The sequence below is a fragment of the Manihot esculenta genome, chromosome 17 (assembly GCF_001659605.2).
Source record: "Manihot esculenta cultivar AM560-2 chromosome 17, M.esculenta_v8, whole genome shotgun sequence".
NCBI lineage: Eukaryota > Viridiplantae > Streptophyta > Magnoliopsida > Malpighiales > Euphorbiaceae > Manihot > Manihot esculenta.
The window spans coordinates 34636611-34648279 of NC_035177.2; the positions used below are offsets into that span (position 1 = coordinate 34636611).

At 41.5% G+C, this 11669-nt stretch overlaps 1 protein-coding gene and 1 pseudogene across 1 annotated transcript; both read right to left on the minus strand.

Moving 5' to 3' along the window:
- LOC110607428 overlaps positions 1-6274 on the minus strand; it is a 49936-nt pseudogene extending 43662 nt beyond the window's left edge.
- A 4048-nt stretch (positions 6275-10322) lies between these two features.
- Positions 10323-11456, minus strand: LOC110607424 (metalloendoproteinase 1). The gene has a single exon (XM_021746525.2). The coding sequence runs from the start codon at positions 11454-11456 to the stop codon at positions 10464-10466; it is 993 nt and encodes a 330-aa protein (XP_021602217.2). The 3' UTR covers positions 10323-10463.
- Positions 11457-11669: the final 213 nt, after the last annotated feature.

An 11669-nucleotide genomic window follows, 5' to 3' on the forward strand; every position in this document is an offset into this window, starting at 1 on the left:
GTGTTATATGCACGTATACCTATATGACAGGAAGACCAGGTGCTCGATTCTACGCCCTGGCACGGTAGAGCTACCGGGACTATGTGGTGACAGGTTTACCCTTGATGTGGCTTGTCTGTGATATGATGCATTCCATAAGATCATGTGTTAATGAATTGTTTTACTATTCTACTCACTGGGCTATAGAGCTCATCCCACTTCCTTAACCCCAATCTTGCAGGTTCAATGTACAGTGTACAGGGGAAGTCCAGCAGAGTACAGGAAAAGAGAAGAGTATTGTAATAGAATCTAGTGGACATGTAAGATTAAAGTGATGTAACAGTTGTGTATAAAGTTAGAATTGTGCTTGACTTAGTTATTTTTGTGTTGTACATCTTTTGTCTACATGGTCTGTGTATATAACTGTTTTACAGAGTATGTGAAAAACCAGGCTTAACAGGTATGAATTAACCCATCTAGAGCAAGTTCTAGTCAGGAGTACAGAGATAGTGCATGCACAGGTTAAGTCTTGGTCCAGAGAAAGGTTTTTTATTGTCACAGAAAATGTATGACCATGTATGAGAGTTTACAGGTACTCAGAGAGTATAGCAGGCTTGCTACGGGTTCTGGCGGCCTTAAGCCGATCTGAATCCTAGCGCCGGTGACGGTCCATTTTGGGGTCGTTACACTTGACCTGTGCATGCACCATAACTGTAAACATAAAACCCCACACTAGAGCCCTCATCAAATGCTCTAGTTGGTTAACATAACATACATCAAGCATGGTTCAACATATAACATCATTAAAACATTTCATTAAGATCATGTACCAAAAGGAATTAGCCAAACATTAGAGCCAAGCACAATACTAATCCATGAAACATATCTCTACATAACATTACATTATACCATTTTACATTACATATCCACTACTAATCTATTACACTTAACACAACCTTCAACCTTGACGACTTCCCTGTCTATCCTGAACCTGCAAACCTGGGGGTTAGGGGAGAGGGGTGAGCTACAAAAGCCCAGTGAGCAGAACAGTAAAAACAATTTAATAAACATATGCTTTCATGGAATGCATCACATCACAAACAAATCACATCACGGATAGACTGACCCAAAAATCTCTCTACTGTATGCCCGGCCCTCGGTAGAGCTCCTCAGGACTTCTATTACATACATAAGCTCTGTGCCCGGCCCTCGGTGGGGCTCCTCAGGACTTCTGTTACATAACATGATATCTAGAGGGCTAATGGGTCGTCCTGTTGTCCATCCACACCCACAATGAATAATGCAATGCGTCATATTCGTGAGTTCTAATGCAAACAACCTTATATATATATCATGATGCATGAATATGCTTAAAACATTTGATTCTTTGAAATAAAAGATTAGTTTAGTTCCACTCACCTCTAACTGACTCTAAACTAACTCTGAAGCAGCTATCTCACTGTTGATCACCTCGGTTCCTCAGGTCCGATCCTACACAGGTGGACTCAAATGAGGAACCAAACATACTCTAACATGACTCTAAACAACTCCCTAAGAACCCCCTAAAACATCATAAACATGCATGGAAAAACAGGCAAAGGAAGGCTGGGCAGGGGACTTTCGGCGGCAGGTTCGGCGGCCGAAGGTCCCTCCAAATCCGAAAGTCAGGCACTTTCGGGGGCAGGTTGGGTGGCCGAAACTCCCTCCAGAGCCGAAAGTCACCAACCTTCGGGGGCAGGTTCGAGGCCCGAAACTCCCCTCCAAAGCCGAAAGTCCAACTTTCGGGGGCGAGTTTAGGCGGCCTAAAACTGCCTCCACAGGCAGGTTCAGCGGCCGAAACTGGCTTCGACGGCTGAACCTGGGCTCTCCCAAAGGGCAAAACCCGATTCGCCTCACACATTTTGCCTCCCAAAACCCTCCAAACACATACTCAACACTCAAAAGCATGCATAAACACATTATCAAGCATATAGGGGCATAAAACTAGCCTAAACCCCAACGAACAAAACATTAAGCATCACATTTATCATTTAACAAATATAAACCCTAACATTTACAACTAGCATATACCCGTCTTGTGGCGTGGCATAAAATGCCTTGCTTAGTTGGACTGACACCCAGTTGGTCTGCCTAGCGAAACCCGCCTTGTGGCCTGGTGTAAAATTTCTTGCTTAGTGGGGCTAACATCCAGTTGGTCAGTGTAACGACCCCAAAATGGACCGTCACCGGCGCTAGGATTCAGATCGGCTTAAGGCCGCCAGAACCCGTAGCAAGCCTGTTATACTCTCTGAGTACCTGTAAAATCTCATACATGGTCATACATTTTCTGTGAAAATCAAAACTTTTCTCTGGACCAAGACTTAACCTGTGCATGCACTATCTCTGTACTCTGTACCCCTGACTAGAGCTTGCTCTAGATGGGTGAATTCATACCTGTTAAGCCTGGTTGTTTTCACATACTCTGTAAAACAGTTATATAAACAGACCATGTATACAAAAGATGTACAACACAAACATAACTAAGTCAAGCACAATTCTAACTTTATACACAACTGTTACATCTCTTTAATATTACATGTCCACAAGAGTCTATTACAACACACTTCTCTCTTCCTGTACTCTGCTGGACTTCCCCTGTACACTGTACACTAAACCTGCAAGACTGAGGTTAAGGGAGTGGGATGAGCTCTATAGCCCAGTGAGTAGAACAGTAAAACAAGTCATTAACACATGATCTTATGGAATGCATCATATCACAGACAATTCACAACAAGGGTGAATCTGTCACCACATAGTCCCAGTAACTGAGCCGTGCCAGGCCATAGAATGGGGTCCTGGTCTTCCTGTACTGTATATGTATACGTGTATATAACACCTGTACTTACCATTTGCCAGGGCGTAGACTGGGCACCTGGTCTTTACTATACCTGCCAGGGCGTAGACTGGGCACCTGGACTTTCCTATACCTGCCAGGCCGTAGAATGGGGTCCTGGACTTCCTGTCTGGAACTATTGGATCATTCAACATTCACCCACATCAACAAATAAGTATGCAATGCAACATCTTTGTGGATTCTAATGCAATCAACCTATTGCATATCATGGTGCATGAATTATGCTAAAAGAATTCAATGTCTCAATTAAAACGAGTATTCAGTTGAGTTCCACTCACCTCTGGCTATCTGGACTGACTCTGCAGGCTCTGTAAACTCTGGAGCAGTACTCACTGCTGCTCTCTCTGGTTCCTCTGGTCTGTGCCTATACAGATGGACTCAAATGAGGGACCAAACTAGCTTATGAATAACTCTATTAGACTCCCCAAGAATCCCCTTACACTTACTCAAACATCCATGCAAAGCATGCAAAGAAAGGCTGGACAGGACACTTTCGGCGGCAGGTTCGACGGCCGAAAGTCCTCTCCAGAGCCGAAACTCATGCATCTTCGGCGGCCGAATCTCAACTTTCGGCAGCCGAACCCTTTCGGGGGCAAGTTTTGGGGGCTGAAAGGCACGCCAGAGATGAAAGTCTCTAACCTTCGGGGGCATCTTCGGTGGCCGAAACTCCCCTCCAGAGCCGAAAGTCCAAATGCTCGGGGGCAAGCTTGGGCAGCCAAAGCCACCTCCTCAAGGGTTCGGCGGCCGAATGTACCTTCGGCTGCCGAACCTGAGTTCATCAGCAAAGCAGAAACTTGCTCTGCCTCTCGCCAAAATGCACCAATCTTCCTCAAACTCAACCACCTCAATTCCTCAACATGCATACACCCAAGTATATACTCAAGGGGTCAAAAACTACCTAAAAACCCCAACAACACAAAACATATAACACATATACAAGCTTTGCTCACAAAAATATCAAAAACCTCTCTTTTACCATACTCATGCAACTCTCTCCCAAAACCTCATAAAACCTTCATAAATCATAAAACCAAGTTCAGGATCTTCACTTACCTCTTGAAACCAAGAAGATGAACGATCCTAACGTGGAGTTTTGGAGCAACTCTCCTTCAAACTCTCCAAAATACACAACTTTGTGTTTTTAGCTCAAAACCTTCAAAAGAACATAAAAATCAATCAACTCTTTGCAAGATTTAATGAAAATATGAAGAAAACTTAAGAAGGACAGGGTCTCACCTTAGAAAGTGAAAGAAAACGGCAAGGCTTATCCTTTCAACCGACTGAGGGCCTTTTATAGGTGGCTGGCCAGACCACCTTCGGCGGCCTATCGTGAAACCGAAAGCCATGCAAGTTCGGCGGCCGAACCTCAACTTCGGCGGCCGAACTTGGCTTTTCTGCCTTGGTTCTTTTCTTTCAAAAACTCATTGCATTTTAACTTTAAAAATTAAAACATCCTACATGACTTTAGAAAAACATAAATCCTACCCGTCTAGAGAATTCCGACATCCTGGATTCCACCGGACGACAGGAATTCTGATGCCAGACTCTAGCCGGGTATTACAGTCAGTCTGGTGGAACCCGCCTTGTGGCCTGATATAAAATGCTTTGTTTAGTGGGACTAACACCCGGATGATCAGCCTAGCAGAACCCGCCTTATGGCATGGCATAAAATGCCTTGCTTAATAGGACTGTCACCCAGTTGGTCGGCCTAGCGGAACCTGCCTTGTGGTCTAACATACAATGCATTGTTTAGTGGGACTAACACCTGGATGGCCTCACAGATTCCTGCCTTGTGGCCGTATAGTGGGACTAAGACCCGGATGGCCTGACAGATTCTCACCTTGTGGCCTGGCATGAGATACCTTGTTATGCGGTACTAACACCTGGATGGCCTAATGGATTCTCACCTTGTGGCCTTTTAGTGGAGCTAACACTCGGATGGCCTGACGAATTCTCGTCTTGTGGCCTTTAGTGGGACTAGCACCCAAATATCCTGACGGATTCCCTTTATGTGGCCTTTTAGTGAGACTAACATTCTCGCCTTGTGGCCTGGCATAAATTGTCTTGTTATGCAGGACTAACACCCGGATGGCCTAACGGATTCTCACCTTGTAGCCTTGTAGTAGGACTAACACCCGAATGGCGTGACGGATTTCCACCTTATGGCCTTTTAGTGAGACTAACACCCAGATGGCCTGATGAATTCCCATCTTGTGGCCTTTTAGTGGAACTAACACCCAGATGGCCTAATGGATTCCCGCCTTGTAGCCTTGTAGTTGGACTAACACTCGGATGGTGTGACGGATTTCCACCTTGTGGCCTTTTAATGAGACTAACACCCATATGACCTGACAAATTCCCACCCTGTGGCCTTTTAGTGGGACTAACACCCAGATGCCTGATGGATTCCCGCCTTGTGGCCTAATATAAGTTGCCTTGTTATGCAGGACTAACACTCGGATTGCTTGACGGATTCTCGTCTTGTGGCCTGGTATGAGTTGCCTTATTATGCAGGACTAACACCCGGATAGCTTGATGGATTCCCGCCTTATGGTTTGACGGATTCCCGCCTTATAGCCTTGCTTTTGTCTTCATGCTTTCATCTGACGTTCCTGATAAAAAAGGTCTTAAAAACACATCATAGTGTTGTTTATTACATTTCCTTAAATGCCAAACATTCTTTCAAGACTAATTAAAAGACTCGGTTATCTAACTCAACTAATTTTAAAACTTCGGGGTTTAAATCAGGAGCTTAATATCTTGTGACGTTCTACTTCTATAGGCCCTTATTTCCACTCGGTCCTAACCATATGAATAACCCCTTCTGCTTCCCTGTCAGGGGCAGTTTCATGAGTTGTTGCCTAGGGTTCAAGTCTCCTCTCATTTCGACTCTTTCTAGCGAACTTTCAAAGTGTGCTGCCTCTTATTAATCTCTCGATTTCATCTTTCAATTGTCGATACTCCTTCATCGTATGTTCGTAGTCTTTGTAAAAGTGGCAGTTCCTGGTCCTACCTCGCCTTCCAGCTTTTTTAAGGTTGAGCTTAGGGGCCACCTGATCTTCTTGTTGTTTTTCCTAATTTACATTAGAATATGTGTTCGTAAGTCATTCAATGGGGTATAATTCTTATATTTACCTCAAGAGACTGGGTAACTTTTATGGTCTCTCTCATATCCTTGCTTCTCCAAATTTTGGTCTTGCTTTTGGCCTGTCCTTTTGTCCTCTTCCTGTCCTTTCTGGTATCTTTGAGCAGCCCGTACCAGCTTTCAGTCGACTTCCTTCGGAGCATTGTCTGATAACTCCTCTTACTCGAACTTGTCCTTTCCTTTAGACCACGTTTGGATTGTCTTGTCCAAGTCCTTGAGATATCAATGAAGGCTTCCTCCCTTCCCCTGGGAGCCATTAGTGACGCCTCCTCTTGAGCTTCGCATTGCTCGAAAGTAGCCCACAACTTTCTTATGTACTAGAGTATTTGCTCAATGCTCAGATTGTTGGGATCTACTTTGTTGACCATAGAGGGTGTGTTTTGTTCACTGCCAGGAGCAAAAGAAATGATAGCGTCCTCATTGGTAGCAATATTAGTAGTAGCAACCTTAGTAGTAGCTTGTGAGTCGCCGACCATTTCAAGAGAGAGAAAAAAAATTGTTTTTTAAGAGAAATGGGATAAGAGACCGATTTTAATCCAAATGAACAAAGAGAATTCAATAGAGTTTCTGGTAATGGAATCAAATGATGCAACTGAAAAATAAAGTTGTGCTATGATTGGTCAATCCTGCAAGAAAGAGAAGGTGAGGTGGTTGGCGCCTATGTCAGCCACTCCGATGCTAAGTTAATAAACTGGAGAATAGAGCGAGTATAAGAAATTACTTAGAATCTAAGAGTAGTTGTATAAAAATAGCATATCTTTGTCTCTATCATTAACATATTAATAATTAATTAAATAATAATAAAACATATAAATGCCTAAATTATACACTAAAAAAATGCAAAATAGTGACCAATTATAACCACCAAAAAACTTTAGTAACTAAATAGTGAACATTCTGCGACCATTTTGAGAACAATTTTAATGGGAGATTGCTTCTGTATGGAAAATTATTGTAACGACCCGAAAATCGGACCGCTACCGGCGCTAGGATCCGGGTCGACTTAAGGCCGCCGGGACCCGTAGCAAGCCAAACATACATCCTGGAAACCTGTTTAATCCCATACATGATCAAGAAAATACATAAAAAAAATTTAAAACCTTTCTATCATACATCCAACTCAACCTGAACATACATTACATAACCATAATCATGACCCCTCTGTGGGATCTCAACAATGCCCCAATGAGCACTATAACATGAGATGAGTTGGCTTACATCTGTATCATCAAATATCTAAGATCATGCATCAACAAGGGATTACAATACTCATAGGGTCAAGCACATCTATAACCTCAATATACCTCATTACATAACATACTGCAATCTCTTACATTACATCATAGTACAATTGTCATGTCCACAATCTAGCTATTACATACACATACTTCAAAACTCTGGCTAACCTCCTGGTCTACCCTGTACCTGCACACCTGGGGTTAGGGGAGAGGGGTGAGCTACAAAGCCCAGTGAGCAGAATAGTGAAATCATACATTAAAATTTCATGCCATTATGTAATGCAACACATCACAACTAATCACATCTCGGATGGTATTGTCACCTATAGTCCTCTACATAGTCCAACTGTGCCGGGACGTAGAATGGGTACAACCGGTCTTTCCCTTATCATAACATATCATAACATACCAATATGCCAGGGACGTAGAATGGGTACAACCTGGACTTTCTCTTACATCGTGCCAGGGACGTAGAATGGGTACAACCTGGACTTTCTCTTACATCGTGCCAGGGACGTAGAATGGGTACAACCTGGACTTCCATACCATATCATGCCGTAACATCATCATACATATGAGAACTAAAGGATCATCCAATAACCAATCCACATCAACATCATAAATGCAATGCAACATATTCGTGAATACTAATGCAAACAACCTACTATATCTCATGGCATTCATGATGCATGGATCATGCTCAAAAGTCATATTTCATTTATTTTAAAACTTAAGGTTTATTCCACTCACCTCTGGCTAGCTCTGACAAACTCTGTAGCAGCTGGCTCACTGCTGGGGTCCTCGGTTCTTCGGGTCCGAACCTACACAGGTGGACTCCAATGAGGGACCAAACATACATAAACATAACTTTAACATACTCCCCAAAAACCCCCTAAAACATCATAAAACAATCCACATAACAACATGCAAGAAATGGCTGGGCAGGGCACTTTCGGCGGCACCTTCGGCGGCCGAAACTCCCAGACAGAGGCGAAACTCATGCATGTTCGGCGGCACCTTCGGCGGCCGAAAGTCCCAGACAGAGACGAAAGTCTCTTTTCGGGGGCAACTTCGGCAGCCGAAAGGCCTGCCTCCCCAGCCATGTTCGGCGGCCGAAAGCTCCTTCGGCTGCCGAACCTGGTTTCTGCCAAAGGGCAGAAACTTGGCTCCTTTATGCACATTTGCCTCCCAAAACCTCAAATCATGCATATAGCTCAACTAAAACATGCATACAAGTTCCTAGGGGTCCCAAACAATCAAATACCCCAACTACAACACTTCAAACACACAAAAATCAGCATACATTGTTCATCAAAACATCAAAACCCATAAACTCATCAACAAGCCCTAACATGCATCTCTACCCATAAAACAACTTAATGCTTGTTTAAAACACATAACAAGGGTGGATCCGAGCTTACCTCTTGAAGAAACGAGAGGAAAGGCGATCCTAGCTTGGAGATGGAGAGATTGAGCTCCTTGAACCTCCAAGTACCCAAAACTTGCTCTTTACTCACAGATCTTCAAAACAGAAGTTAAAACCCGTGAAAATCATGGAAGATCTAAGGAAAACACTAAAGATCGAGGGAGGGGTGGCGAAGGCTCACCTTGGCCGACAATGGGGGAGAAAAAGCTCGCCCGTGCTGACCTAAGGGACCCTTTTATAGTGGCTGGCCAGGCCACGTTCGGGGGCCGAATGTGCCTCCGCATGCATGCCATGTTCGGCGGCCGAACTTGACTTTCGGCGGCCGAACCTGGACTTCCCTCACTCATACTTTCGGGGGCCTAACGTGCCTCCAAAACGCATGCATGTTCGGCGGCCGAACTTGACTTTCGGCGGCCGAACCTGGGTTTTCCTCCAAAGACTTTTCATGTAAAAACTCATTAAATTTTCATACTTAAAACCATGAAATACCTTAAAACATTTTATGAAAACATGATTCTACCCTACTAGAGGTTTCCGACATCCGAGATTCCACCGGACGGTAGGAATTTCGATACCGGAGTCTAGCCGGGTATTACAATTATATAGCGACCAAATTTTGGTTATTATTTTATAGGTATATAGCGAAGAAAATATTATTGTGGGAGTAAGTAGCGCGAAATATTAATGACAATATTACAATGATACAAATTTAATGACCATATCAATGATGAATCCACAACTATGTGGGCGATCAATTAGCAACCAACATATGGTCGCTAAATATTTTTATACAAGAATAATAATATAACCAAAGTCAACGTCCAAATATTTTTGGTATCTAAGTAGCGACCAATCAACCACCATTTGATACCATATGAATAGAATGATACTATAAAAAATTAAAACACTATAAAAAATTTAGTGGGCTAAGAATATTTTCTCTTAGAAACCTTCGAATACTTTAAAAAAACCTATTATATTTTCGACCTATAAAAAGTTATTAAAGTTTAAAAAGTATGAAAAACATTATCTTATAAAACTATATTTTAGAAAATTTTATAATTTTACTCTACCTCCTCTCAAACAGAATATTAAAATTTTTTTTTACATGAGGATATTTTACGAAAAGAAGTTCACCCTTTACTTTTAACTACATTTGAAAAATGGATTAAGTGACTGCTATTTTGAATAGGGACTAAAGTGTTCGCTTTTAAAAATAAAAAGATAAATAAATTAATTATATTATATTTCAAGATTGAAAAAATAATTTTTTCATATTAATATTATGTCTCAACAATTATATTATATACAAATTTAAGGATCATTCCATTTGAAAATTAGAAAATTTGAGTAATAAACTCTATTTTATAGCTACCTTAAAATTTTTCTTATAAACTATTCTAAATTTTCATAAATGAACAATTCCTAAAATTTTAAAACACAGCACTGTAATTTCTGGAATCCCATCATCTGCAGTAGCGGTAAAATAGATCTGTAAATTTCTAGTGAGTAAAAAAAGTAATTTTCAAAGCTATGAAATCTCAAAGTTTGTATTAATGAAGTCAAGTCAAGTCAAGTCAATTAGAATAAAACTAGAATTAATTACTGCCAAAAACTAGAATATATAAGTTGTTCTCATCATTTAGAAAAAGAAAGGCAACTTTATAAAGCATGGAATAGGAGATATTATAATGATAATAACGATAATCTCAATTACAGATTGATTGAGATCCTCTTTTATTTTGGTAAATCAACGAGAACACATGAAAATTTTCTGGTTGATTAATTATCGTAGAGAGCATGTATTCCATCAATATCATCTTGGGTAAGCTCCCTTTTGATAGTCCCTGGTGGAATAGTTGCATACATAATGGCATTTGAATCCTGACTGTGTGCAAGCCCGAGGAGATGACCAATCTCATGAACAGCTACTGATTCCAAGTCCATCTGGTTCATGTTGGGATTACTACTCCAATCCTCATCTGCATCATAATGGAATCTTCCATCTTGGGGAGAAAATGAATGAGCCAAAATATTTCCAGGCCCATCAAAAGGATCTTCATCTCCATGATCACCTCTGTAAAACCCGATTACAATATCTGCTTGAGAACCTGCAGGTGCTTCTTGGAATTTGAATTGGGAAACACTCTCCCATCTCTGAAAAGCTTGAGAACAAGCAGACCTCATGTCTTGCTCATTTGGGTTTTGAACTCCAGAGCGAAATGTGTAGGTGAGTTCATACTTAGAAGATGGCCATCTGGGCATCCCCCTGGGAAAATCATAGTGGGAAACCATATGGAACATTTTCGACTTGTGGCTACTGCTGGTTGGTTTTGATGAGGATGTGTGATTGATTATGTCAGGGACTCCACATCGTGGGATCATCATCTTCTTGATGGTAGCAGAATCAAGATTCCCAGTAACTTCAAGCTGATAGAAGTTTTGGTAAGTCTTAAGCGCAGACTCCAAACTCTCATCAAAATCATCAGTTAGATTATTGGCATCACCACTTGGGTAGTATCCAAATTTATTGAGTTGTTTCTTCACCTCACTAAGGCCAATAACATTTTGGCCCTTTTGGACTTGCTTTAGGCTTTGAAGGAATTTGAGAGTGTTTCCCACATGATGACCTTCAGGTTTGAGAGTTCTAGACTGAGCTAAAAGGAGATGCATTGAAAAGAGTAGCATGAGGAATGTGGATAGAAGATGGGTGAATTTGGGAGCCATTGGTAGTTTTCTTTTTAAAGTAATGGCTTTCTTGGTGTAGTGGTTCATAATAGTGTTGTGGCTATTTATAGGCAAATACACTCAGGGAATATAAGCATGTTTCATGCTAAGTTCTACTTATTTCGTTGTGTCCTATGTGTTTTCTGGTCAATCCATTCACATCAGTATTTAGAGATACTTTAATATAATATATCTACTTTATAAATATAATTTATGTGTAATTTTTTACTAGACCTAATTTATGATGAACTGAATCTTATT

Excerpts from the sequence above, each read along its gene's own strand:
- LOC110607424 (XM_021746525.2), bottom strand. The coding sequence starts at position 11,456 with ATGAACCACTACACCAAGAAAGCCATTACTTTAAAAAGAAAACTACCA.